This window comes from Pseudonaja textilis, chromosome 18, assembly GCF_049901715.1.
Source record: "Pseudonaja textilis isolate UNSWEBS1 chromosome 18, rPseTex1.2, whole genome shotgun sequence".
In the NCBI taxonomy this organism is placed as follows: domain Eukaryota; kingdom Metazoa; phylum Chordata; class Lepidosauria; order Squamata; family Elapidae; genus Pseudonaja; species Pseudonaja textilis.
The window spans coordinates 4,934,271-4,961,977 of NC_142007.1; the positions used below are offsets into that span (position 1 = coordinate 4,934,271).

The window sequence follows — 27,707 nt, forward strand, 5'->3', positions numbered from 1 at the left end:
CCATCCATCCATCCATATCTATCTATCTATCTATCTATCTATCTATCTATCTATCTATCTATCTATCTATCTATCTTCTATCTATCTATCTATCTATCTCATCCTTCTCTGTCCATCCATCCATCCATCCATCCATCCATCCATCCATCTCATTATCTATCCTATCTATCTATCTATCTATCTATCTATCTATCTATCTATCTATCTATCTACTTCTATCTAATCTATCATCTATCTATCTCCATCCAACCATCCATCTATCCATCCTCTCTCTCTCTCTCTCTCTCCAAACGCACTGAGGGCGATCTTGCGGGGAGGAAGGAGGGAGGAACTCCCATTATTTTCCAAGTTCCAAAGGTGTTTCGCTCCATCGAAAACAGAGAGACAATCGCCCATCACGCCCGAGGCGGCTTTTCGAGCGTGATCGGCGCAAAGACCTCACTCCAAGCACGACGCGGACCCTTCGCCCCTTGTTTTTCCCTAATCCCCGCGCGTGGTGGTGGTGGCGGTGGTGGACTCGCTTCCCCTCGCCTCCCGGCACGACGCTGCCCTTTCACGAGGCAGACCTTGGCCGCCCCCGCCGCTGCCGCCCACCTTCCCGCTTCCCTCCTCCCACCTCTCGTTATAAAAGAACCGCGGCGGCCGGGCTGCAGCGGAGATCGAGCGGACGCGTGGCTTGTTCAAGAAGCCGCGGTGGGGGGGAACGCGAGCAAGCCGATCCCCGCCGGGGAAGAATCCCGGGTCGCAGTAACCTCGGCCCGCGCGTGTCCGCGGGTGGGGGGGTCTCGTGTAACCCCTGCAGAAATGGATCCGTTTCTGTGGATCCCTCCATGCTCGGGGGGAGGATCCGGGCTCGGTGGAAGAGGCGGAGCCGCGGAAGGTCAAACCGAGGGAAGGAGGAGGAAAAGGCGCTGATCCCAACCAGCCACCGCCGCCGCTGGATTCCCCCGTCCCCCGTCCCGCCGCCGCCTTGGAACGTTCGCCCCCAGGCGGCCGCGCGATTGGCTGCCCGGCGTTCTAACCCCCGGGTGGTGGGGTGGGGAAAGCTGCGACTCAACGTTCTAAACAGGCGCCGAACGTTCTAAAAAGGCAACTCAACGTTCCATCGGGGCGCTTCGGATACACGCGGGGATTTTTTTGCGGGTTTTTTTCCTCCCAGCACGAGGAGGAGGAGGAGGAGGAGGCGACCCTTCCCCCCTTCCTTTTTTCCTCTCTCCTCTCTCCTTCTCCATTCGCGACGGGGTTTGCGATTCCGTTTCTCTCTCTTCTTTTCTTTTTTTTAATCCCTCCATTCCTCTCCCCATGGAAGACGTCGGCGCCTTGGTGGCGGCTTACTCCCGGGGCCTGGCCGGCGGCCTCGGCGTGACCGTGTGCGCCGCCGCCGCTGCCGGCGGAGTCTTGCTTTATAAAATCGCGCGAAGGTAAGAAGAAGGCCGGGCTGGGGCTTTGTATGTTTCCTCTCGATCGGAAAGAAGAAGAAAAAAGCGGGGGGGGTGGGATGTGTGTGTGTGTGTGTGTGTGTGTGAGAGAGACCCTCAATGAGGCCCAGAAGCGGGTTTGCATTCTTACGACCTCGTGGGGAGGGGGCGGGTTGGGGAGAAGGGACTCCGCGCTCTATCTTAACCTCCCCTTTGGTTTAATTTCCCCTCCCTCCCCGTTCCTCCACTTCGCGCCTTTATCAAACGCTTAAAAGTTTTTTTGGGGGGGCGGGGGAGGTTGTCTCGCAGACTGAGGAAGACCCGGGGATGTGCTCGGCCCTCCGTCCCCCACCCCCCGTGGCTTCAAAGGCGGGGGCGATGGAGGGTGGGGGGAAGAAATCGCCCCGGGGAGCTTTGCAGCCGGCCAGCCCACGTGCGCCTTCAGCATGGGAGGGCAGCCCTTCCGGGTTCACCTTTGCACAAGCCGAGTGTGTATGTGCCTGCGCCTGCCTGAGCGCGTGGTGAATTCAGAGCAGCTTTGAAAAGGAATCTCCGCTGAAATGGCCAAAGATATAATATATATATATATGTCTCTGTCTCTCTGTCTGTTTCTTGCTCTTTCTCTCTGTCTCTCTGTCTCTCTCTCTCTCTCTCTCGCTCTTCCTGTCTCTGTTTCTCTCTCTCTCTCTCTCTCTCTCTCCCACACATACACACACACTCACTCACTCAACACACCGAAGCTGCAAAAAGCTTGGGGATAAGTTAGCAAATTGGTGTGGCCTACCTTCCAGGGGGGTCGCGAGGAACATCAGAATCTTGAGCTGTGCTTTCCAGTCTGGTTTGCCCCAAGTGGCCACATCTTGCTGGGAGCCAGGTCCCTGGAGAAGCAAGCCGGGTGTTAGTGTGAGATTGTTCGCGTGCAAAAAGCCAACGCTACACAACTTTGCTACGGATTTTTTTTGATTGAAGCTGGGTCTTTCGAGGTCGCATTGGGGTGTTTGCAATAGGAGACCACGGGGAAATCCAAGAGCAGGAGGGTACCCGTGTTTTCCCGAAAATAAGACCCTGTCATATATTTTTCTTGCCACCCAAAAAAGGACCAGGTCTTATTTTCGGGGGATGTCATCCACTGACTAACCTCACTTGTGCACGTTGCCCCCAGCCTCCTTTTTGGTGTCAGAGGCCTTCAGGAACTTCTCCTGCAGCCAGCAAGGCTTTCCTGAAGGCCTCTGAAGCCAATAACTGCTCAGGATCGATCCAGCAAGACAGGTGTCAAGGGGTGTGCGAGGCTTGGCTACAACTGTCCAAAGGTAAGTAGTAGGGCAGCTCTACCCCTCTATCCCCACCCTAGCTTAATTTTCACCCGGCCACTCTGGAGATTTCGGGATCTTAATTAGGGCTTATTTTGTGGGGCAGGGCTTATATTGGGTGCACATGTAAAAAATGAAGCTAGGACTTACTTTCAGGGTAGGTCGTCTTTTCAGGGATAAACAGAGATGGGCAAAATATGCTGGCAACAAGATCGATTCAGAGCTCAGTTATCGGCTGCAGAAGCCCCCAGGAAAGCCTTGACGGCCGCAGAAGTTCCTGAAGGCCTCTGACAGTGAAAAGGAGGCTGGGGGTGATGCGTGCCAGTGAGGTTAGTCAGTGGATGACATCCCCTGAAAATAAGACCTGATGCATTTTTTGGTGGCAAAAATATATATATATATAAGACAAGGTCTTATTTTGGGGGAAACACAGTATGTATAGTGTGCTGGATTGACACATCACTCTAAGCAAGGCACACCTACATACAGTTAGGACTGACCAAGTTTCATCCCGTGACACAAAAACAGATCCTTGACTTATGATCACAATTGAGCCGCACCCCCCGCATTTCTGTTGCAAAATGGAAGATTTGTTCACTGAGTTTGACGAATTTTCTCGCCGCAGCTGTTAAGCCAAAATCCCTTAACAGCTGTGAAGTGAAGTCCCGCGGATTGTTAAGGGAATCTGGTTTCCTCCCCATGGGGAGGCTGCCACAGTCACAAAAGGTGAAAAACTGGTCATAAGTCACTTTTGTCGGGTGCCGTTGTAACTTTGGACAGTCCGTAAAGGAACGCTTGCGAATACCTGTGTGAGATCTAATACTTTTTAAATATTATATTATTAAAATATTAAAACAACACTAATATTTTTGCTCTGAAGTTAGGTATTTTAAGCGATTCGCGGTTTTTAAAAGGGGGGATGACTCAATTTTATTTTTTACAAGAGTGTTGAATAGCTAAAAGTGCTTCAAAAATTTATGCAGTGGTTATATTTTTTTTTTTTTAAAAAAAGGGACCCAGACATTTGACATATTTTTTTCCTCTTTAAGTATCAGAGGACCCATCAACCTGTGATGAACTAGGGTCTCCTGCTTGGGAAGGGGGTTGGACTAGATGACCCACAAGGTCCCTCCCAACTGTGTTTATCTAAATCAGGGGTCTTCAAACTTGACCACTTTAAGATTTGTGGACTTCAACTCCCAGAATCCCTCCTCCTCCAGTCATGTTAGCTCTGGTATTCTGGGAGTTGAAGTCCACAAGTCTTAAAACTTGCCAAGTTGGAAGACCCTTGATCTAAATTGTCTAAATTTTCCCTAGAAATGTGAAAACACTGAACAGAGCCAAGATCTGCGGCTTAAATCACTCAGAGATGGGAGTTTTATGGGGAGGAAACGTGGCCTGTGGGAAAATAGTATTTTTCTAGCTTGAGGAACAAAAAACGGGTCAGTTCAGAAGGGAGAAAATTTGAGGGATGAGCAGGGAAGCAATTTTTGTCAAAGAGTTAAGCCAAACTCTGGTCTGAGGCTCTTTGGAATGTGATGAATTCTGGTTTCAAGCAAGCTTGTTTGTTTTTTCCTATAGAACCATTTTGAACAGTTAAGTCACTGGATGTAGAGATGCCCTTTTTTTTTGCACACTCTTCCGAAAGAAAACAAATAATACAAAACCGAAAGGTTTGTTTTGTTTCCTTGAATGAAAACAAAGGCCACGTCCTGCAAGTGGATACGAACCTTTTAAAAAAAAAATTCCTTTTGCACTCACGTGATGGGTTACAACTGCTTGTAGGCATGTCTGTCCTTTGGAATTTCTCTATAAAACTAGGCAATACAGGGGGGCAACCGTTAGCCTCCGAGGAAACTGCGAATCTGCTACATGGATTGGGGTCTGCCTCAGTTTTAGAATACAAGTAGTCTCCGTCTTACTCATTTACTGACCAAAGTTGCAACAACACTGGGAAAAAAGTGACTGACGACCGTTTTTCACACTTATAACCGTTGCAGTGTCTCCTCGATCAGGAGATCCAAATTTTGGGCATCTTAACAAATGCCGTGTATTTAATGACAGGTGCAGGGTCATTTCTCAAATTTTCTGACAAGCCTAGCCAAGCTTCACATATGTCAGGATTCCGACAGTTCCCCCCCATTTAAATCGTGAGTCTGGAGCCAAACTTCCAAAACTTCAAAAGGATTTATTGGGAGTTAAACTGTCCAGCACTCCCTGGCTATAGCTGACTCTGAGACACATCATTCATTGTCACCCTTAACCCTGGATTTCCCTCAACTCCTATCGTAACTCATACTCTCCAATGGGACACATCCATAGCCAGGAGTCATCAATCATGTGCTCCTGTTAGATATTTGCTGGCAGAAACTTCAGTCACCTAGTTATTGTTTTTGAAAAACTATGTATGGAATGCACTTTCGACTTCCAAACTGCCGCACTGCTCTTTCAAACCCCTTTTCCCCCTTTCTGTTGGCAACTCTAAAAAGACCATAGAAATATTTCCCACCACCCACTGGTTGTATCGTAATTCATGTTCTCCAATATTCTCCAATGGGACACATCCATAGCCAAGAGTCATCAAGCATGCTCTCCAGTTAGATTTTTGTGGGGCAGAAACTTCAGTCACCTAGTTACTATCTTTGAAAAAACTATGCATGGAATGCACTTTTGATTTCCGAGCTGCCACACTGATATTTCAAACCCCCTTTTTCCCCCCTTCCCTTTCCGTTGGCAACTCTAAAAAGACCATAGAAATATTTTATGAGTTGACAAACGTAACCACTACGTGACTTGGCTTAACGGCAATGCGAAACCTGGCGGTAATTGTGAATTGGGACAAGCAATTAAACGTGAGCCAGCCCCACCCCCCAAAAAAAAAAAGCTAATACAATCCTTGGCTGTATAAACAGAGACCCAGAATCGTGAAATATTAGTACCGCTTTAGAAAGCCTTAGTTAAGGGCACGTCTGGAATGCTTGCTGCATCCAGTTTTGGCCACCACGTTACATAAAAAAAGATGTTGAGACTGGAAAAAGTGCAAAAGAAGAGCAACTAGGGTGATTAAGGGGCTGGAGATAAAAACACATGAAGGATTTGAGTTTGGCTAGTCTAGAGAAAAGGGGGCCAGGGGGTGATATCATAGCAGTATTCCAGTATTTAAGGGACTGCCATGAAGAAGAAGGCAAGACAAGAAAGGATGAATGGAACAATCGAGAGAAGCAACCTGGAAGTAAGGAGAAACTTTCTAACAATGAGGACAATTAACCAGTGGAACAGAAGTTGCTACCAGAAGTTGTGGGTGGAGGCTTTTAAGAGACTGGATAGCCAATAAAACAGAAATGGAATAGTGTCTCCCCCTTGAACAGGGAGGGTTGGACTAGAAGACCTCCAAGTTCCTTCCAGCTTTTTTTTCCTGATTGCTTACTTAACGACAGCAAGAAAAGTCATAAAAATGGGGCAAATCTCAGTTAACTGTCTAGATTGGCAGTGAAAATTTTGAGCTCAGTTGTGGCTGTAAGACAAGGATTACGTCTAAACAGAAGTTGAGGAATTTCCAGTTTATATTAGCAGTTGGCCGGTGAGGATAGGACAGGCACTCGTATTGGGATGCTGCCAATCATTCTTTCGGGAACCAATTGCCTATTTCTGAGACTCCTGTCTATTTAATACCCAGTTTGTTAGCGCACTGGAAAGAATGAATTAACATTTTGGTTCTGCTTGAAAGAGCTGAGAAGTGGGGAATCAACGGATAGTGCTTAGCTTGGGGGGAAAATGGCTGTTTATGGCTTATTGAAAAGACGGCTCATTTTTATTATTTCTCATGTGTTTTATTGGGTGCAATAAAAAGGAAATGCATTTAACTTTGGGGAGGCCAGGTCCTTTATTTTCTGTATTTGCACTTCAAAAGTTGGGAAGAAACACTTAACGTACCGAATTAGAAGGGCATTTCAAACACACAGCCAAGGTGTTCTCAGAAGCTGTTTAAAATTAATATTTGCATGTTCTTTTTTTTTTAAAGAACATGCAAAATATTGGGAAATTCTTCTGACTAGCTAACGGCAACAATTAAGGAAACCCTACAATAAAATAATCCTAAACCGGCTCATTTAAACCCTTGAAATGATGTGACAGTTTCCCCTACTGAATCAGATGTTGTAAAAAAAAATAACTTAAAAATTGTTCAGAGTAGGAATCGACAGGGATGGATCTTCTGTTTTTTTTTAATGCTGATGAGCAACATCCTAATGAAAAATAGCGTGGCTTTTGCAGATTTAACGGCAAGCTGATGAAAAAGTTTAAATTGCTTTTTAAACCCCCTTGAAGGGTTCCTCTCGCTGTTGCTGTTTTGTGGCAGCCTTCTTCTGCAAGTCTCTTGATTGTCAAACCCTCGTCCCCAAGCAGTATGGGTTTTGTAGTCCCCCACTTTCAGAAAGCAGCCAAACTAGAGAAAAGAGTGTTTTATAAAAAATACTACGAAAGCCACTTGGGGATCTTCAAGGAAACAGAAGTCGCCCCTTTTGGGGAGGGGATGTCTTTACTCCATGGCAAGAGTCAGCAGTTGCCACCCCTGGGGCAGAGCCACATGGGAACAAGTGTCCAGAAGCTATGGAATCTCCTTCCTGCCATTTGCTGACACCTGTTAGGCAGAAGTCCAACAGGTGCTGACACCCGACCCTGTTTTCTAGGGAGATAGGCAAGGGGGGAATTGGGGCAGCCACATCCCCCTCCCCTTTATTTAAACAGGCCTAGCAGCTGGTCACATGTGTTGCACATGTGCTCATACTGGATTATTATTTTTTTTCAACAAAGGGATCTCTTTTCCTCCACAGACATCAATCCTTTTGTCTTTCCCCTCAGTCTAATTCAGAAAGGAGGGAAAGGGCTTCCTCTATTTTAATTTAATTTATTTATTTTTTTGCTTTCAGGCAGAAAATAGGAAGGAAAAACCTCTTCCCATGAAAAGAGGCGGCCACATATAGGGGCAGGGCTGCCTCTTAGACCAGCCTAGTGGAGACGGTTGCTAGGTAACCCCGAGATGCTTCCTTTGCCAGGCAACGGAAATCACCCCTCCGGAAGAAGCAGGCAGGAAGTGGCAGGGTTACTAGGCAACCAGCAAAAACAACAACAACATGGCTTCTTCAGAAGCAGGCAGGAAGTGGCGAAGTTGCTAGGCAACCGGCACATGGCTTCTCTCCATCCTCCCAAGCCAACAGGCCTTCCAGAATGCCTTGGTGCCATTTTTGGAGCAAAAGGTACCAACGTGTAGTTGGCGATGGGACCCATAAGTTTAAAGTGGAGTCCAGTTTTTTTTTGGGGGGGCACGAATAAAATAGGGATTGGTCCCTGCTTGTGAGCCCCTCCCCACCCCGACAGAAGGACCCTGGCATACCCCCTTGTTTGTGCAAAAAATGTGATTTAAAATATTTTAAGGTGTAAAACTCCTGCAAGTAACAACATAAGAATTGTCCAACTTCAGAGTTGGGGGGCCGATTTTTTTTTTTATGGCTCTTGATTTCTCCTTCCTGTTTTCCCCCCCTCCCCGCACAGGGCGAAGCCCACCCACACGACCGTCAACTGCTGGTTTTGTAACCAGGATACCGTGGTGCCGTACGGGAACCGCAATTGCTGGGATTGCCCGAATTGTGAGCAGTACAACGGATTTGAAGAGGTGGGCCCTGCCGTTGGATCGGGTGGGCGGTCCCTATTTTGGGGTCCCAGTGGGTTGGGACCCATCGATGTTTCTGCCCCTTTGTAGCATTAAGATTTTTAATTAATATAAATTAGTTTAGTTTGCTTCGGTTGTGGGGGGGGAACGGAGCCGAGAGATGTAGATAGGTGTGCTAATTTTTCTCTGTTGTGAAAAAAGGTCGAACCCTAAAGGCCACAGAAGAACAGAAATAAAAGGAGATAAATTGGTTAATGTGAAAGATTCCCCCAGCTGTAAAGTTGATATATTGACCCCGATTAATTGAAAAGCGTTAACGAAATGCAGGGGACGCTTCCTCGCCCCAATCCAAGCAAAAACGTAGCTATGAATTTAGGGATGTTTAATTCTGTGTTTTAGCCCCCAACGGCTCCCCAAACTAATATACGATGCACAATACAAAGACTTGAAACCCTAGAAATTTAGAAGCTAAAATCAAGTCCAAGAGAAGCTACATTTTGCAAAGCTTCCAGGGATGAACAAAGCAGTCCTTGCTTGCAAATTTATAAAGTAAAGGCCAACAGCATTCAAGGAAGAAGAGGTGAGGAGGGAAGAGGAAAAAAACAAAGAAACTCAGTTCATAAATGGTGTAGAGGTTTTGAAAGCGATCGAAACCGATTTGTTGGAATCTTTTTTTTTTCCCGCTGTTCCTCTTAGAATGGCGATTACAACAAGCCAATCCCAGCTCAATACATGGAGAATCTAAACCACGTCATTTCTGGGGCAGGGGCCTTCTACGATCCCACCAAGCCTCAGCAGTGGGTCAGCAGCCAAGTTCTCCTTTGTAAGAAGTGTAACAACCACCAGACGATGAAGATCAAGCAACTGGCGTCCTTCACGCCCCGTGAAGAGGTAGGGAGGGGGCCCCGAGGGAGAGCGAACGAAAATCCCTTCCCCTGGCTGGCTTTGCTCCTGGCCTTTACGAATTCCGTTCCTTCACGGTTAAAAAGCCGTTTCAAATTAATTACCTGTGATAAGAACAAGCCTTGCCAAGGTGGTGCAAGGCTGCCAAGAACACTAGATAAAGTTACTAAGAAATATTCCAAACTCAAAAAGTTTCCAAACACAAACTAAGAGAATCCAAACGTCCACAAGGCTTGAGTGCAAAAACGTCTTTGCTTCCTGCAAAGAACTCCGGTTTCTCAGCTGGCTTTTATCTCTTGAGGGAGGGGCCTTTACTTTGCAGCCTTACTCCAGAGTTGCCTGTGCTGCTGCAGCTGCTCTGTCCTTCGAGCAGCCCTGCACGCACGCACACTGGGCCCAGGCTCCTCGGGGGCCTCTTCCTCACTGCTGCCGGTCTCCACAAGCTCTGAAGGCAGCACTCCACTCCCTGATGGTCCTGGCCCCATCCCTGCATCCCACGCAGGCCCCTCACCTGAGTCCTCGCTCCCCGAGACCTCAGCTGTCCTCACCTGCTGCCGGCAAACCACAACATAAACAGGCCCTATCAAGTTTTTAATTCTAGTTTATCTTTTTTGGGGTGGGGAGCAGGGCAAATATGATGAAGAAATCGAAGTATACAAACACCACTTGGAGCAGACCTACAAACTCTGCCGGCCGTGCCAAGCCGCCGTCGAATATTATATCAAGCATCAGAACCGTCAGCTTCGAGCTCTTCTCCTCCGGCACCATTTCAACAACCGGAAAAGCGACAAGACTTACATGCAGGTAGGAAGGGCTGCGTGCAAAATATTTTATACCTTTCTTCTCTTTATATAAAAGGTGAAATAGCCCTCACGCATCATCACAAAATCTCCAGAACTGTAAAGCCTACAAACTTGAAATTCGACACGTATGTTCCTCCAAATCTTGGCTTCTAGGTGCTCACTAAGAAAGGATTTTTCGAAATGACCCACAGAGCATTAGTATTCCTTATATTATTATTATTATTATTATTATTATTATTATTATTATTATTATTATTATTATTATTATTATTAACACGCTCTGATGCTAAGGAGTTCTACTCCCCCTCCCCACCTGAAAAGAAAGGTGAACAAAACTCCGCATTGGAGACAGGAAGGGCATCTGGCCATTAAAACACTCCGCTAGCTCCATTCAGTTGCCCAGATTGCACCCCGCAAGGGATTATGGGGTCATTAAATGATGATGATGATGATGATAAGAGAGGGAGGTCCTTTCTTTTGTCCAGTTCTCCTTAAACATTTCCCAGAAGTGGGCCAAGCTCAACACGAAACATCAAATCCTACAGTTGGGAGGGACTTTATACCATCCTGGTCAAATGGTTGTTTTATTTTTGAAACTACACCTGATCTGCGTTTTTCTGGAGTTTGGTGTTTTTTTTTTAAAAAAAAATTCCCCTGTAATTTTCCCCCGTAGAGTTTTTACGCCTCGGCTTCTGCCAGCAATACCACCCCACTGCGAGTGATCCTGCTGCGGATTCTGGCCTTCCTGAGTTGTGCCGTTCTCGTGGCGATGGCCCTGTACGGGTCAGGAGATCCATTTTTCTCGGGTTCTGCCACACCGCCGGTCCCGCCAAGCCCGGGTCTGTCGAGGAACAAGACTGGGCCACCGCCAGTGATCCTGCCACGGAATGGCTCCCTCCTGGAATCGATGGGCTGGCAGGAGGCAGTCCAGTCTCTTTCCGGGCGAGCCGTGGAGATGCTGGAAGCGGCCTGGGTCTACGGGAAGAGCCATCAAACGGCCGTGGTCGTCTTGGGGCTTTTCACTTGCATCCTGGCCATGTTGCTGGCTGGGCGGATCAGGTACGATGGGGGCGGCCTGCGGGAAGGACTTTAGGAGGCGGAGGGAGGCCAAGGGCCCGAAATGGCATTGCGACGTCATCGCGATGTTGTAGAGAGGTTTCAACCTCCTAGAGCTGTGGATGGTGAACCTGTGGCCTCTCAGTGGACATGTTTGCCGTCACCAGCTGCTCTTCTGGTTTCTGGTACTGGTCTCCAAAAACAGGCTGTTTTCAGGCTGGTTTTTTGGGGGCATTATCAGGTTGTTTGGGGGGGGGCATTTTTGGGCCTGAAAACAGCCTGAAAATGACCAAAAAAAATACCCCAAAATCAGAGCGACACGCTCCCCCCGGTTGCATGGCGACTCTGAACAGGCATAGAAATGTCTTAAGGGTTGACGCTTCCTTTTTTTGGGTTCCTCTTAGAATGCATCGATCGTAAGTTGCGAGAACTGGGTTGCAAATGACGTTTTTCAGGGCCGTCCTAACTCCGAACGGTTGTGACGCAGATTGTTGACAATCGAGGACTAACTCCCCCTGTCCTCAACACACACACAAACACACACACACACACACACCTTTTGTCAGGATGCCAGCGATTGCCCTAATTGAACCATGATTCTCGAGCCAAACTTCAAAAAAACTTCAAAGGATTCATTAGAGGCGACATCCTGGCCCTGCCCTGTAGGAAGCCAACTCTGGCCTACGTCATTTACAGTCCCCCGTGACCCTGTTTCCCCCCTCCCTCTCCCCTGGGTGTGTCATAAATCAGATTCTCCAACTGAGCACATTCCCAGGCTGGGTGTCATCAATCACGTTCTCCAATTAAGGATTTTCGTGGGCAGAAGATCCGGTAGCTTAGCTACAATCTTTTAAAGAGAAGAGTTGGAATGTGCTTTCAAGTTCAAACTGCTGAACTGCTCCTTCCAGATTTCCTTCCTCTCTTCCCCCCCCACTCTTTTTTTATGGCAACTACTAAAACAGCCCATAGGAATGTTTGATGAGTTGACCCCCTTCGGATTCTCCCGAAAACTGACCGTTCTTTCCACGTTCCAGGCTCCGACGCATCGACGCCTTCGCTGCTTTCCTGTGGCTACTGGTGATGGGCTTCCACGTGGTAGAGAAGTATCTGCAGGTGGACATCCCCAGCTGGGTGGAGACCGCCAAGTTTGGCACCACCTCCCTGTGCTGCTTGGTGGGGTTCGCAGCCGCCGTGGCCACGCGGAAGCCCGGGGGTCAGTGGAGACCTCGGCCCCGAAGGTCAGAGCCTCGGCAGTGACTTTGGTGGGCGGGGCGGGGCGGGGTTCCAAGTGCCTGGAAACGCCTTCGGATTTCTCCCCGCTGCTTCACCTTCGCTCTTTCCCACCTCAGCCTTTTTTTCCTCCTCTTCCTCACGTCCTGTTAGGCAGCTACCGGGTGCATCTTCGGTGACCCGCGCCCGGGCCGGCTTGGCTTCTCTTCCACAGGTGGGGAGGGACCAGGGTGGAGGGGGAGATGGATGGCTGCTAATACCCTCTTGCAGTCTTGGGAGTGGTTTTGGGCTGGGGTCCTCTCCCTTAAAGCCAAAAAGAAAAAAAAAAGAAATTCACGTAGATAAAATAAGTCCTAAGCAATTTAATCCAAGGGTCTTCAAACTTGGCAAGTTTAAGACTTGTGGACTTCAACTCCCAGAATTCCTGAGCTAAGTCCACAAGTCTTAAAGCTGTTAAGTTTGAAGACCCCCCCCCTTGCATTAAAGGAAGTGATGAATCAATCAGTAAAAAATGAGCAATGGGTGGAAGAGTCAATGACCGATATACCCCCAGGAACCTGGCCCCCCAAAAATATTATTATTATTATTATTTTAAATTGACTTGGAGGCTTCGCAGTTAAACCTCGATTGAACCTTGTTTGAATTGACACCTTTTGCATGCTCTAAGACGGGGTACGTTATGTTTGCACGGGGATATTGGTGTTTGCTTTGGTTTTAAAGGGTGCGGTGTATTCTTTTCATATTTTATTTTCTTAAACTGACACATGGCCTTTGGGCACTTTGCTTTGATAAAAAAGATTTATCAAGGGAAGACAGCCTGCAAAAGCCCACTCATAAATTCATCCTTTCCCCTAACTCTCTCTTTCTGACCTCACTAACTTCTCCTTTCTCTCTCTCTCTCTTTTTTAAAAAATAATATAAATTCCCAGCCAGGTTGATCAGGTGCTGCCCTTACTCTTCCCCCGCTTCAAATGAAAAATTGGAATTATTTAAAGTATCCTGGTTTGGAGGGGGAAATTCTGTTCTGCTGAACACAAAACATCTCTTGGCTTTTCCCCCCCATCTGTCTTTTTAAAATCTTTTTAAAAGACAGAGAGTGTCCCTCTGTCCTCCCCCTTGAAAGATTGGGAAAATTTGAGCACGTCTGGTCGTTTTGCAAAAAATAAAAAATAAACCCCTTTATTTGTTCACCTGACTCAACTTGGCTTGTTTTAAAGAAGCAAGGCCTTCTTTTTAATCCTGGGCATGTTTGTGTTTTAGTGCATTTTAATACTTCTACTGAGTTTTGCCATTTATCTTCTTTCCTGCCTCTTTTCCAGGGTTGGACTGCAGCTCCCATCAATTGCCCACACAAGAGTGCGGTGGCTGATAGGAATTGTAGTGCAACCTCCCAGGACTGCGGCCTTTTTTTTCTCTCTTCTTCGTCTTTTTTATTTTTCAACCCTTCCTCCAATGTCGATTTTTAATCTTTCGCTTTAGAGTTTAAAATAAAAATAAAGCCAGCCTGGTGAAGACGGTAGGCGAATCAGGTCTTGGGAATCGTGGATGTAGGATTATTTATTCTCTGATATTATAGCCAACTTATATTTAACTGGAGCAGATATCTGTATACTTCGTTTAATAAAGTTTTCATTTCTTAACGTTACAAAACCTGAACGGGAGTTGGGTCCCATTAGCAAAACGGAGCTTTATTTCTTCCGCTCGGACCTGGGATGTAAAAATATATTAATAAAGGAAAATATTTGTAACTCAGGTTTGACATGGTGTTCTCTGGGCTTGCTTTTATTTTCTTGCAGATGTTTCATTACCCAAACTAAGTAACAGAAACTACCACTGATGACATTACCTAGTTTGGGTAGTGAAATGTCTGCCAGAAAACAAGCGTGCGCAGAGAGCACCAAAGACCCCCCCCCATAAAAAGGTGAATTTCTGACTCTTTTCTATTCCTGAATAACTGACTTGAAAAAGAGTCAAACCCAGTTATGATGGCTTCTTCGGCTTGGAGGCATAGATGTGTTCATGATTAAATCTGAGTTTTATCTCTCGGGGCCGAGCTGGAGATGAAGAAATAAAAGCACAACAGAGTTTAAAGGTTTTGTTATATTTTCTTTCGCATCTTAGCCCGACTGTTTATTCCACCATGTAGTGGGCAGCAGGAATAGCTGAGCAATTTAGCCAAAGCAGATCGGATTTTCCTTCCCATCTCCGGTTTTAAACTGGATCGTTTTTTGTCTTAGGACAAAAACAGTTGGTGGTTGTCCCAAAATCTTATTATTATTTTTTTCCCTCGGCCGACTGGGTTGAGACCTGTGAAGCTTTAGGAAATGTTTCACCCTGGGCATTGTGCTGTGTTCCGATAATTACGATGATTATGATGGACTATTATTTAACTTTTAAAATATTTTATCCTTGTGCCTGATTTGTTAACACTTAATTATTGAAAATAAAAGGCGCCTTCACCTCACCGCTTTTCCAATTGCCTTTTTTGTTTTGTTTTGGGACTTGCTGTCATCGTGACAGTGGATAAGGTTTCCTCCGACAAACGACGCTCGCTGTTCCTTCCTTGGTAACTGAAAGTAGCGGGGAGAAAAACAGACCTAGCTAAGGTGACCCCCAACTTCCGTCGGCAAATGGTAGATAGGTTGAGCATCTTCCTTGGAGTTGCAGGGTTGTGGTTGATCAGTAAACCAGGGCTGTGCAGATAAACACGGTGTAGAAAAAAAAAATCTGAACACACCTTTCCGTTCCTGGTTTACAGGTGTATTTAGATTTACCTTTCGGTGTCTCTTGATTTTAATTAAGTTTCCTATCAAGCTTCAGAAGAATTTTTACAGGGGTGTTTGGTGATGCTTCTGAATTCCCACCAGGGCTGTGAGGAATCTGTGCTTTTCCTGGAGCCGTTGGACTCCGGTCTCCATCATCCCTGATCATTGATGGTTTTTGGAGTCCAGCAGCCCTCATAGGCTTCCAGGGTGGCTCAACTAGGACTGATTTTTTTCCCCCCCGCAAAAAGCAAAATTTGCGTTGGTACAAAACTGCGGAGCCAAAGAACATAGAATAACAGAACTGGAAGGCCATGTAGTCATATAAATGGCTGTTCAGTCTCTTCTTAAAAACTTCATTCACAACTTCTGGTGGCAAGCTGTTCCACTGGTTAATTCTCACCATTAGGAAGTTTCTCCTTAATTCCAGGTTGCTTCTCTCCGTGATTGGTTTTCACCCATTGCTTCTTTTCCTACCTTGTGGTGCTTTGGAGAATAGCTTGACTCCCTCTTCTTTGGGGCAGCCCCTGAGATATTGGAAGACTGCTATCACGTCACCCCTGGTCCTTCTTTTCATCAAAGTGGAACACCCCCAGTTCCTGCAACTGTTCTTCGTATGTTTTTAGTCTCCAATCCTCCAGTCCTCTTTGTCGCTCTTCTCTGCCCTCTTGCCACAAGTTCTCGGCCTCTTTTTTTTTTAATATTGTGGCGAACAAAACTGGATGCAATATTCGAAGGGTGGCCCTTACAGAAGGCCTTGTACCGATGCTTCACGCGATCCTGATTCTATCAAAAGAGATTTGGAGACGTGTTTTCAAAACGAGACGGGTCTGGGAGGGCCGGTGGCGCCTTGTTTTGTGGCATCTTCAGCCTGCCAGAGACCTGAACTCTCCGAACGATGGCTTTTCAAGCTCAAACTTCAAATCAGGTTCCCGGCCCTCATGGCTTCTTCCTTGCTTCGAAGGAGGCGCGGGGCAGAGAAGGCGGCTAAACAGAACCAAAGTTTCATTGGACTGGGAAGCCTGTTGAGGTTCTTTTATTTTATTCCCCCAAGAGGCCACTGGATTTTCTGATTTTTCTTTGAAGATGTTTCGCTTCTCATCCCAGAAGCTCCTTTCAGCTCTGACTGGATGGAGGGGAATAAGGGAAGGATTTAAATTCCTTGCAGGCAGCTGGTCAAGCTTTTCAAGATCTCCCACCCCGCGGCTTCCTTCCTTAAGACGATCCAAAGAGGATGCCAGCCTGCTCCTTCCTCTCTGGGAATCCTTCTACCTTCCTCTTCCTCCTCGGGTGCCCTCCGGCGAGCTTCAAGGATGCCTTTGGTGCCCCCTCCCGCGCAGCCAGGGATCGGCTAGTACCCGAGCCGCCCTGGGGACAGTCCCCCTCCCCATTGCTGGCGGGAGCTGTCGCCGACCGCCCCCCCCTCCCCAAAACACAGGATGGGCTCAGCCAATGGCAGGGAGCCATGTAAAGATGCCCAGCCCTCGGAGCAACTGGCAGTGCCCGGATGGAGAGACAAAGGTTTGAATGCCAGAGCCGGCAAAGGGCTTTTGTCTTGTTTTGTTTTTAATTCTTATTTTCATTTTCATTCCTGGGAAGAGGTGCCGGACCCCGGATTAAAGCCAGGGCTTGTTTCTTGGTCAGACGGAGGAGGAATCATCTCCGCGTGTTTTTGTCTTGCGTGTTTCCCGTCCCATTTTGTCCAGGCACTTTCCTCCCCTCTGGTTGTTTCCAGTGCTTCCCATCATCCCAGTGGAGAATCGGTTTTAAAAAATTCTCTCTGGCGTCTTATTTTAAAATCCAGGCAGGAAAAAAAAAAGCACCTTTATTTTGCGAAGCCTTTTTTTTACAAAATGGCACAAGCTTGACACAGCCTTTTGTGAGTTTTTCTTCTCTCTCTCTCTCCCTCCTTCCCTTTCTTTCTTTTTCTCTTTCTTCCTCCCTCTTTTTCTTTCTCTTCCTCCTTTTTTTGTTTCTTTTCCTCCTTTTTCTCTTTACCTCCCTCCCTTTTTCCCGCTCTCCTTTTCTTTCACTCTTCCTCCTTCTCTTTTTGCCTCTCTGCCTCCTTCTTTTTCCTCTTCCAATTTTTCTTTCTTCCTCCCTCCCTCCCTCTTTTTCTGTTTCTTTTCATCCTACTTTTTCTTTCTCTCTGCCTTCCTTTTTCTCTGCCTCCCTTTTTCTTTCCCTCCCTCTTTTTCTGTTTCTTTTCATCCTTATCTTTTTCTCTTTCCCTCCCTCTCTTTCTTTCTTTCTTTCTTTCTTTCTTTCTTTCTTTCTTTCTTTCTTTCTTTCTTTCTTTCTTTCTTTCTTTCTTTCTTTCTTTCTTTCTCTCTCTCTCTCTCTCAATTTTTCTCTCTTTTTTTCTCTTTCTCTCCCAAACTCCATCCCCAGTTCTCATTGCCATTTCAGCCACACCTTTTTCTGTCTTTTATTCTTGCACCGATGTGATAACTCTTTATCGGAGAAAAAGCAACCTTTTTTTTTTTTTCACTTCCCAAACAAGGTATGTGGCATTTGGATCAGAGAGAAAAGAAATGCGCGCACATCTTATTTCTGCTTTCTGGATAAAATCCCTATCAATTAGCCAAAAAAGGGTTGTTTTCAAATTCAAATTCTCCAGCGTTACCTCCGATAATTGTACTGATATATTTTTCTCACCATGGATGGATGAGCTGCCTGGAAATTCATACGTCTTGTGGGAAGGGAATGTTTGCGTGCAGAAGACGTAAATCAAATAAATCAGCTAATTGTAATTCAATGCTGGTGAGATTTGGTCAGAAAGCAGCTGGTTCCCAATGCTTTCGATCCTTTTTCTCGATCTGTGCAACTTTTAAGATGCGTGGACTTCAATTCCCAGAATCCCCCAGCCACTTAGGAATTCTGGGAGTTTGAAGTCCACACACCTTAAAATTGCTCAGTTGAGAAATGCCTCTTTAGAACAAAATGTATCCTATTCCATCTTTTCAGGATTCAGCCCACCTACAGAAAGTGGAAAAATAATTTGCAATTGCATTTATTTATTTATCCCCTCTTTGGAAGAGCTTTATAGCTCCCGCTGCCTTAAGAAAGTTCAAAACATCCTCAAAGATCCATCTCATCCTGGGGACCCTTTTTTTGAACTATTACCACCTGGCAGACGGTACAGGATAATAATAGAAACAAGGACAAATAGGCTGAAAAACAGCTTCTATCCCAGGGCAGGAGCTCTGTTGAATTCTACTGCCTAGTGCAAAATTAATGCAATATCAGGAGTTTTCAATTCAATGTATAGAATGAGAAGGATGTGTGTATGCGTTTATTTTCAGTCATAATGTACACTGAAGAGGGTATTTAATTTCACTGTATGAGGTGCAGTGACAATAAAGTAAACTAAATTCATCAAATTTATAGTCCCCGCCATCTCAAAGATAAAAAAAAAAAAAGACACCAGGCGGCATACAGCACTGAATTAAAACAACAAAGTTATAAAAGCCCTTGTCGCTATTAAAATGTAAGCAAAACCACAAGCTATGACAAAACCACAGCATGACTGTTAATAGAGGATTATATAAATAAATAGAGATGGCAAACGAGAGACGAGGACGTCCGGAAGGCCTTGAAGGGAGAAAAATCTACAATGTCCCCTTTGCTGGAAACAAACTTTACTTTGGTTCCTTGAGCCAAAAATTAGGCCGCAAATGCGAGAAAGGGGAATACATTTTAATGCTTTTGTGCAAGATGGGGAGGAAGGAATGAATGGATTGCAAGCCTCTCTTGCGAGGTTGTGTCTGTGTGTCTCGTTTGCAGGTTTTCTTCAGGAGACCAGGTGGCCATGTTCCCCAGCAGTGCCGAGTTCAGCTTTGCCTATCCTTCTCCTCCCCACCCTTTCGTCCCCAGTCCTCCCAGTATCCTCCAGTTGAACCAGCGGCTTTTCTGCTCCCCACGCCGGACGTCGTCCTCGTCTCTGCCCGGACGGTTGAATCGGGCCCTTTCGCTCGGTACGATTCCTTCCCTGGCCAGGACTGGTAAGCCCACTCCTGTCTTTTTCCTTCCTACTTTGACTGGTGGTGGGTGGGTTTTTTTGAAGGGGGGGGTGGCTTTTCCAAGTTTCTAGTCCTTTGTGTGCTTGGCCTTGCCGAAGACACAACCACTGGCCCAATCCTTGCCCAAGTATGCTTTTTAATCCGATATTTACTGTCAGGATTCTGGCAGTTCCCCCATCGTGAGTTTCGAACCAAACTTTCAAAACTTCAAAAGGATTTATTGGGAGTTAAACTGTCTGGCACTGCCTGGGTGTAGCCGACTCTGAGACACGCAATTCATTGTTACCCTTGACCCTGTATCATAATTCATATTCTCTCATGGGACACATCCATAGCCAGGACTCATCAATCACGCTCTCCAGGTAGAATTTTGCATGTCAGAAACTTTAGTCACCTAGTTACTGTCTTTGAAAAACTATTGATGGAATGCGCTTTCGACTTCCAAGCTGCCGCACTGCTCTTTCAAACCCCCTTTCCCCCCCCTTCCCTTTCCGTTGGCAACTCTAAAAAGACCATAGAAATATTTTATGAGTTGACATTTTACTTTGCAATCTGGGTCCTCATTTTAACAACCTCGGAAGGATGGAAGGTCGAGTCAACCTTGAGAGCCTGGGGAGATTCGAACTGTCAAATGGCAAGCGGCTGGCAGTCCGCAGAATTAGCAGGCAATACCACATTCTAACCACTGCGCCACCCCGGCTCTTCAGATTCCGCCATCTTGATTGTCCCTTCTTCATTGTGGGTCCTTGTGTCTTTTTTTTGGCCCCCTTTGTGCATGCCATAACTTCGCTGCAGTTAACCATATCCGCTTCCCTTTCTAATTTTTAATCCTGATTAAAAATGACCTCTTTGGGTTTTTTTTGTGTCGAGATTCGGGCTACCTGTTCAGCGGAAGTCGGCCGCCCTCGCAGGCCTCCTGCCCCAAGGATTGGGCAGCCTCAGGTGAGCGGAAGGTGTGGGTCCTCCTACCCTCTTCCACGTGCTTCCTCTTTTCTCTTGCCACATCTGCAATCCGGACGTTAGCCTGTGGCAGACGGCAGTGGAATCCGGACAGTGGGGAAGAACGGGGACCAGTCTGGGAGTCTGGGGAGGACTCGGACGAGGGTCCTGCGTCCGATGCAGAGATGGGGCCAGGACCATCTGGGAGAGGGGTGCTTACTCTGGAGCCCCTGGAGTCTGGCAGCAGCGAGGCAGAGGAATGAGGTGAGCCGGTTCCCAGTGCGCGTATGCGCAGAGCTGCTAGAAGGCGAGAGCAGCTGAGATAAAAGGGGCGACTCGGGTGTAAGGCTTGGAGGTGATTGCCCCTCCCCATAAGGTATAAAGGACAGGCAAAGGGAGAGAAACCTTTGCAGGAAGCAAAGTCATTCATTCAGTTCGGATTCAACCTTGAAGCTCTGTGTGGGTTTTGTACCTCATTTTGGCTTGTTACAGTTAATTGGGCACTCTATAGTTGTTGGCAGCAATTCCAAGGAGAGAAAGGTGGGTGCTTATCTCGAGGGACTGTTTGGGACTCATTACAGGCTGGGAATACACGTAATTCCCAGCTCTGAAATAAAACAAGAAGGGTTTGGACTAAGCGTGTGCTCAGTTAGGGCCTCAGGAAGTGTTAGACTGTCGAATCAGGCTGGGAAGGTCTGCCCTCCACGCTTCCATCAGCCAAAAGGGTGTGGGGGGATGGCTGAGAATACAGCTGGATTTAGGGTGGGGGGCTTTGCCCTGCTCTCTGTGTCCCCCCTCCCCCCAAAAAGCTCCTATTTCTCAAGATATTGAGTATCCATTTTGTGCGGAACGGGGGACGGGGCTGATTCTAACCCCCCCTTTTTTCTCATCTTCCTCCCGGCCTTCCAGAATATTTCTCGGTCCTCTCCGGTAGCTGCATGCCCTCTCCGGCACCCTCGCCGGCACCGTCAGTGGCCGGCTCCGTAGCGTCCAGCTCCAGTTCCTTGCGTTTCCGCCGGCCCCTGATCAGCCCCGCTCGGCTGAACCTGAAAGGGCAGCAGCTGCGACTCTTCGGGGGGCAAAGCGCATTCCATCACGGGGAAGATTTCGCCTCTTTGGAAAACAGCCCGTTCGCCCCGGAGCGATCCGTCTTCCCCAAAGTGCCCTTCGGAGAGCAGGGCCTGCCAGGTAAAGCTCTTGTTTGGAGACATCGGAAGAGCCGGGTGCAAATCCCGGACAGCGTCCCAAGGAATAGCCCTGTTGGTCGGGCAATGCGTTGAGGCTAAGTTCCCAGAATCCTTTGCAATATTCAAGATCCGGTCCCTGCTTTCAAGAGGACATAAAGTCTCTTGCTTTTGAACCAAAGGTGTTTTTTTTCAGGCCGCTGGGCTTTCTGGTTTTTCTTTCGAAGACGTTTCGCTTCTCATCCAAGAAGCTTCTTCAGCTCTGACTGAACGGTGGGGAATAACAGAAGGATTTATATTTCTTGCAGACAGAGCTGGTCGTTTGCATCCTTTTAGGGGGTCCCTGAGGCCACTTGGGACGTTTATCTGTGTCCTCAGAGTCACCTGAAGAGGTGCAAATGATTCCTGTAGCCTGCAATTTATTTTCCCTCTGGAAATCCCTTCCTACTCCCACCCCGTTCCAAGGGTGTCCATCCCAAATTGTGCGGCTAAAAGTCTGCAGAGATTCTCCGTCATCCAAGTCGTGGCTGTCCCAAAGGGGCTTTTTTTTTTGCAGGAGGCAAAAAAACTTCCTTTATTTTTCTTTTTCCTTTTTTTTTTTTTTTTTGAAGACGTTTCGCTTCTCATCCAAGAAGCTCCCTTCAGCTCTGACTTTATTTGTTGTTTTGTGTTTGTGTTTGTTTATGTGTGTTGTTAAAAATATATATATATATATATTTTTTTAAAGAAGAAAAAAAAGTTTTGCTCCAGGGAAATTTCAGCTTTTGGCTTTTTTCCCCACAGATGTGACAGCGGCCAGCAGCGTCTCCACCGAGGATTCAGGGAAAAAGGCAGATGGTTCTTCTCACTCGTCAAATTGTGTGGTTGACACCACAACGAAAGAAGAACCTTCAGGCTGGAAAGGTGAGTTTATGGTTGTCTGAAGCTCCCCCCGCCCCACGGCAAAGATGGCAAACTAAAAATTAAATACAGGTATAGTCCTCAACATAAGACCACAATCATCATCTTGTGTGGTGGAGTCTGGGCAACTGAATGGAGCTAACAGAGTGTTTACTGACCGGATGCCCTTCCTGTTGCCAGGGTGGAGTTCAAATGTATGCATCCAAATGTAAATCATGTGAGTGTGGGGATGCCTGCAACAGTATGAAAGATGGTCATAAGTCACTCTTTTTTCAGTGCCCTGCGATGACTTCGAACAGTGTTATAAGTCGAGGACTACTGTAAATAGAAATAAAATAATAATAATAATAATAAAAGTAAAATAAAAGGAGCGAGTAAAGATCCTTAAGTGATGAAAACCACCATCCAAAGAAACCCCAGATAACGCATCCTTTTTTCTCAAACTGATGATGATATATATTCCTCTCTTTCGTTTTATATCCAGGACTTGATCTGAGTTTGTTTGCAAGTCTTTTTCTTTTAATTAATTGCTTCTCTTTCCATCATATTGCTGGATTTAAACAAGGGGGATGGGGGTGGGAGAGAAAGTCTTTGAACTGCAGCCTTTGGGGGTTGAAATACTCAAGATCCGGTCCCTGCTTCTAAGAGGGCACGCGTGTCTCTTTGGCGGGTCTTCTGCTTGAGCAGGGGGTCAGGCTAGATGACCTCCAAGGTCCCTTCCGGCTCTATTCTGATTGGATTGGAAAACATCCAATTATCATGAAGAATCTCAAAGGACGCCCTCTTTTTTTTTCTTTCTTTTTTTTTGACTTCCTCCCCCTGCGGTGCTTTGATTCAGGATTCCCTGCACTGCAGATAAATCTGGATCACTTTTGGAAAGCGGGCAGGTGTGATGGAGCAGAGAGCAGGGGGGGGTCGGGCTAGATGACCTCCCAAGATCCCCTTCCGGCTCTGTTCCTCTGTAAGGAGAGAAAAGCACAAAAGGCTGACCTGAACGCTTTCCCTCTTCCTTTCTTAGGCTGCTTTGGGAACCTGCTCCTCCGAGGTCTCCTGGCCCTCAGCCTGACCGCCAACGCCATCTTCACCTCGGCCTACCTCTACCAAACGTTGCGATGAGCCTCAGCTTTTCCCACACACACACCTTCTCCACCCCCACCCCCCAAAAAAGTGGGGAGTCTTCCCCATTTTTGCCCTTGTCCTGGAGATCGCGAGGTTCCAGGAGGGATTCGGCCGTCACAAGGACCTCTTTTCTTCCGCCGCATGGCCGCGTCCTTCGCGGGCAGCGGGATCCAGTCAGTTTCTCCCGCTGCCCCGATTATTGCTTTGCCTTGCCTTCTCTCTCCATCATCTGAGAAGAGAGTCTTGGTGGAATGGGAAGCGCCTCTCGGCTTCTTTTTTTTTGCCCTTTTTTGTTCCTCCATTTGTACAAATTTGTGGGATGAAGAGATGGGAGTTTGGAAGGCCAAGGCGCGGGCGGAGTTGCCCTTTCAGCCCACCTTGCTTCAGTCGCAAACCTTGAATGGTGGTTAAATGCTGGCTCCCGGAGAGAACTGAAGAACTTTGGGGGCGGGGTGTCCTTTCCCTCCGTCCTCTTTGGTCTTCCAGGCCCCCGGCCCCCTTTTCCCAATCTCTCTGTGGCCAAGGGGAGCGGGGAAACTAGTCCCTTGCATTGCTGGATAGGTTGCTGACTCCAGGATCCGGTCAGTTTCACTGCTTTTTCAGGATCCGGTCAGTTTCACTGCTTTTCAAGTCAAATGTGTCTGGGACGTTTGGAGAAAGTCTCTGTTACTGTGTAATGTTTGTTCTTAATTTATTAATTTTTTCAGGGCAGGAGTTTTTTTGAGAAGTTTCACGCAGGCCAAAATGGGTTGGTGGGCTGAGTTGGGGACATCTTGATATTATCATCATGGGAGACTTGTGCAAAATAATGTGAATTTTCGTTTGTTTTTGTTTTTTTCCACGCTTAAGTACTAGGTTTCCTGCTTTTTTTCCCCAAACCAGAAGAACAACCTGTTCCTTCGATTGGGCTTTGGACTCTTCTCTTTTTGCATTTAGATACTTGTACTTCAACAGCGGGAGGAAATTCCCCTGCATGTAGAAAACTAGCAGATCAGGGAGAAAAGTGAACCCCAATGTCTTTTTCCCTTCCTTTTCAAGCCAGAGAAAACTCCCCCACCCCCATCGTGTGGGTTGAGCTGAGCCCCAAAAGTTTGCCCTCCAGTTTGGAAATCCCGATTTATTTTTCCTAGGTGCCAAAAAATTCAAACGCGTCTTGTCTGAGTGGGGAAGCAAAGCTTGTGGAGTGCTTAAATTAGAACTTTAAATTAGAAAAATTAAACTTGTCTGAGGAAGTAACATTCTGCCATTTACCACCCAGGTTTAAACCTTGTTCATTGGCTGGCTAAAATGAGAGCGCTTCTGTCTTAGCCGGCTGTGCAACATGGGTTAGAAGGCTGATTTTGTTTTGTTTTTTAAGAGCATAACAAAAAGAGACCTCTTCAAAGCTTTTTTCCTGCCTCTTTAGCAACCAAGGATATTTATTTTTTAGCCAAGATATTAAAGGCGACCCACCATTGATGATCCTGGCTTGGAAGCGGGGCGTTTATTGCCAGTTTGTTCATAGAGGGTGCAGGACGTTCAATTAATTTTCTCAGAGCTGTCCCTCTGCTTGAAAAAAAAAAATTCACATTTTCCCATCCTGGGAGTCTCCCACCGCACAGCAACCCGGCAGCCTTGAAACTTCTCAAGAAAGTGGTGGGTTTTTTTTGTTTTTTGGGTGGGGTGGGGGGTGTCCAGAAATTTCAAGTGTTGTGTTAAACAGGCTTTCTTTAACCACTGTTTAGTTTTTGCTTCATAGGGCAAAATTTCTCAAAAGTGGTGATCTCTCCACATGGGTGTTGCAGAAAGCAGCTTTAAAAAATAAAATAGAAATCAGCAAAAAGAAAATATGCACAGATCAAAACAAGGAGGCCTGTATTTTTGGTGCTAGGAAACAAGTTTATTAAAGTCACACTAATGTTCCTTTGATCGCAGTGTTAAGTCTTAAGGGTTACCCCTTTTCAAAGTTTTTTTTTCTTAAACTTTAGGTTGGTAGGGGGAAAATATATACACGTTTTTTTAAATGTGTATATTTCGTGTCAGTTTGGTTTTGCTCACGTCTGTCTCTTTTTTTCCCCCCCTTCTGGGGAATAAGGTCTAACATTTAGCAACGGAAAAATTTAGTTTTCCAATTCAGGAGTTTATTTTCAAGTTTCACCCCATTGCTGTAGAAGCAGTCCCTCTTTCTCTCTCTTCCAGCCTCTTTGTATCTTTTGTGATACACAAAGACAGACATGCCCATACGTGCCACAGTACTCCCTGAGGACTAGCTTCTTGCTGAATGTACAAGTACGATCAGATATACACTGTGTCCTGCAAGGCTTGAATTTTACAACGGGTGGGAAGGCCACTGAATGCCACTTGAGAAACCTTTTATTTCATTTTATACTTAAGGGGGCTGGAGAAGAATCCGCCTTTCGGGGAGTGGGTTTGTTTTAAGATTTCGTGTGCCGAAGGAGAGGGTGGTTTCCTCTCTTGTTTCCGTTTCCCCTCTTGAGATGTTTTATGTTCTGCATTCGAAAGGTTATTTTTCTTTATAAAACGGTTTAAGAAATAAAGGGGATGTTGCATCTGGAGTTTCGTGCCTTGTTCTTTGCATCCTCTGACAGGGAAGGGAGGGTTGAGAACCCCTGAGAGCGATAAGTTTCCATTTGCAGAACAAAATTAACAATTTTGCAACCTTCTGCCCTCATCACCACCAAAGCCAATGTGTCAGATGAAATGTAGCATATTTTCCGCCCCGGAGAGGTGTCACAGAGGGTAAAGGGTCAACGGCTGAAATAAAATCTGGCTTTTGTCCCAGTAGTGCAAACGTGACCCCCAAAAATACCCAAACAAAGCTGAATACCATACATGTAAGTACCCGCAAAAACTTAAGAAAACAAATATATTTGGGGTGCAATGGCACACTGTCCACAAGAGGACACAGTACCATACATGTAAGTACCTGCAAAAACTTAAAAAAACATGGGGTATAATGGCACACTGTGTCCGCAAGAGGGCACAGTACCATATAAGTACCTGCAAAAACTCAAGAAAACATATATATGGGTGCGATGGCACACTGTGTCCACAAGAGGGCACAGTACCATACATGTAAGTACCTGCAAAAACTCAAAAAAACAAATATATATGGGGGTGCGATGGCACACTGTGTCCACAAGGGGGCACAGTACCATACATGTAAGTACCTGCAAAAACTCAAAAAAACATATATGGTTTGCGATGGCACACTGGGCACAAGAGGGCAATATATATGGGGGTACGACGGCACACTGGCCACAAGAGGGCGCTCTCTCTCTCTCTCTCTCTATAGGGGTGCGATGGCACACTGTGGCCACAAGAGGGCACAGTACCATACATGTAAGTACCTGCAAAAACTCCAAAAAACAAATATATATTGCCCTCTTGTGGTCATAGTGTGCCATCGCACCCCTATATATAGAGATAGAGAGAGAGAGAGAGAGAGAGAGAGCCCTCTTGTGGCCAGTGTGCCATCGCACCCCATATATATTTGTTTTCTTAAGTTTTTGCAGGTACTTACAGGTATGGTACTGTGCCCTCCTGTGGACACAATGTGCCATCGCACCCCCACAAAGTAAAGCAAAAAGTATTTGATTGTATTTGGGGTTCAATTTAATTTAAAATCACCAAACAATATTGCAAAGCAACAACAGCGAGATCTGTTACCTTTCATGGCAACGTTAACTTTTTCCTCGTGCATCTCCCTCTAAAGACGCCGTCTGACGTTTTCAATTTCAAATTCAATTTTAAAAGCTTTTTTTGGGGGGGCGATATGACCAAAGGTATCCACAAGGGGGCAGGCTTTCCGACCACAGATTTACCGGTCTTTTCGAAGATGCAATTTTAAATTTGTAGCCTTTAGTTCTTGTACCTCTCAATTATTTTGGATTGTTGGCTATTTTTAACCGCCTTCCCCACCCCCCACCCCACTTAAAATTGCAAACATTGATATATATATATATTTTTTAAAAAAGCAAGACTCCAATGGATTGCCCATCGGGGGACTAGGACTCCCATAACCTCTCACAGGAGTGTAATGGAATTTAAGAGACTACCAAGGCGTCGTTTGTAAGAGATGGCTAAGCAAGTTGCAAACGTATCTTGGTCAAAATGCATCTGGTCAACGTCTAGCAAACCAAGATAATTTGGCAACCGAGGAAAGTGTCCGTTGTGGCTGGTGTGCGAGGTCAGGGCGCTGGCGTCAAACCCCCTTTCTCTTCAATTATTGCAAATAACAGGAGGAGGCGAAGGAAGTCTTCGCAATGCAACGCGCAAAGGAAATTATTCCAATCTTGGACGGGAAACGCGCCATGCAGAGCTTTGCAGAGTTTGCAGATTAAGCGAGTCGCCGGCAGGAATTTCCTCTTCCTCTCCAAAAACGGCCACCGTT

The 27,707-nt window shown here is 46.4% G+C and overlaps 1 protein-coding gene across 2 annotated transcripts; it reads left to right on the forward strand.

Moving 5' to 3' along the window:
- The first annotated feature begins 660 nt into the window (after positions 1 to 660).
- TMEM201 (transmembrane protein 201) lies at positions 661 to 25,869 on the forward strand. Of its 2 annotated transcripts, XM_087915099.1 has the most exons (11): positions 661 to 1,421; positions 8,279 to 8,399; positions 9,093 to 9,287; positions 9,927 to 10,103; positions 10,776 to 11,161; positions 12,193 to 12,396; positions 18,937 to 19,154; positions 20,043 to 20,114; positions 21,021 to 21,299; positions 22,079 to 22,198; positions 23,214 to 25,869. In XM_087915099.1, the coding sequence occupies exons 1-11, from the start codon at positions 1,303 to 1,305 to the stop codon at positions 23,309 to 23,311; spliced, it is 1,989 nt and encodes a 662-aa protein (XP_087771225.1). In that variant the 5' UTR covers positions 661 to 1,302; the 3' UTR covers positions 23,312 to 25,869. The 2 variants fall into 2 exon arrangements, with proteins under 2 accessions (XP_087771225.1, XP_087771226.1); XM_087915100.1 differs by lacking the exons at positions 22,079 to 22,198; positions 23,214 to 25,869 and having other exon boundaries at positions 20,043 to 20,375; positions 21,021 to 21,143.
- The last annotated feature ends 1,838 nt before the right edge of the window (positions 25,870 to 27,707 follow it).

Excerpts from the sequence above, each read along its gene's own strand:
- TMEM201 (XM_087915099.1), top strand. The coding sequence starts at position 1,303 with ATGGAAGACGTCGGCGCCTTGGTGGCGGCTTACTCCCGGGGCCTGGCC. Across the intron at positions 19,155-20,042 it reads TCCTTCCCTGGCCAGGACTG|ATTCGGGCTACCTGTTCAGC; the intron begins GTAAGCCCACTC and ends TTTTGTGTCGAG. Across the intron at positions 21,300-22,078 it reads CGGAGAGCAGGGCCTGCCAG|ATGTGACAGCGGCCAGCAGC; the intron begins GTAAAGCTCTTG and ends TTTTCCCCACAG.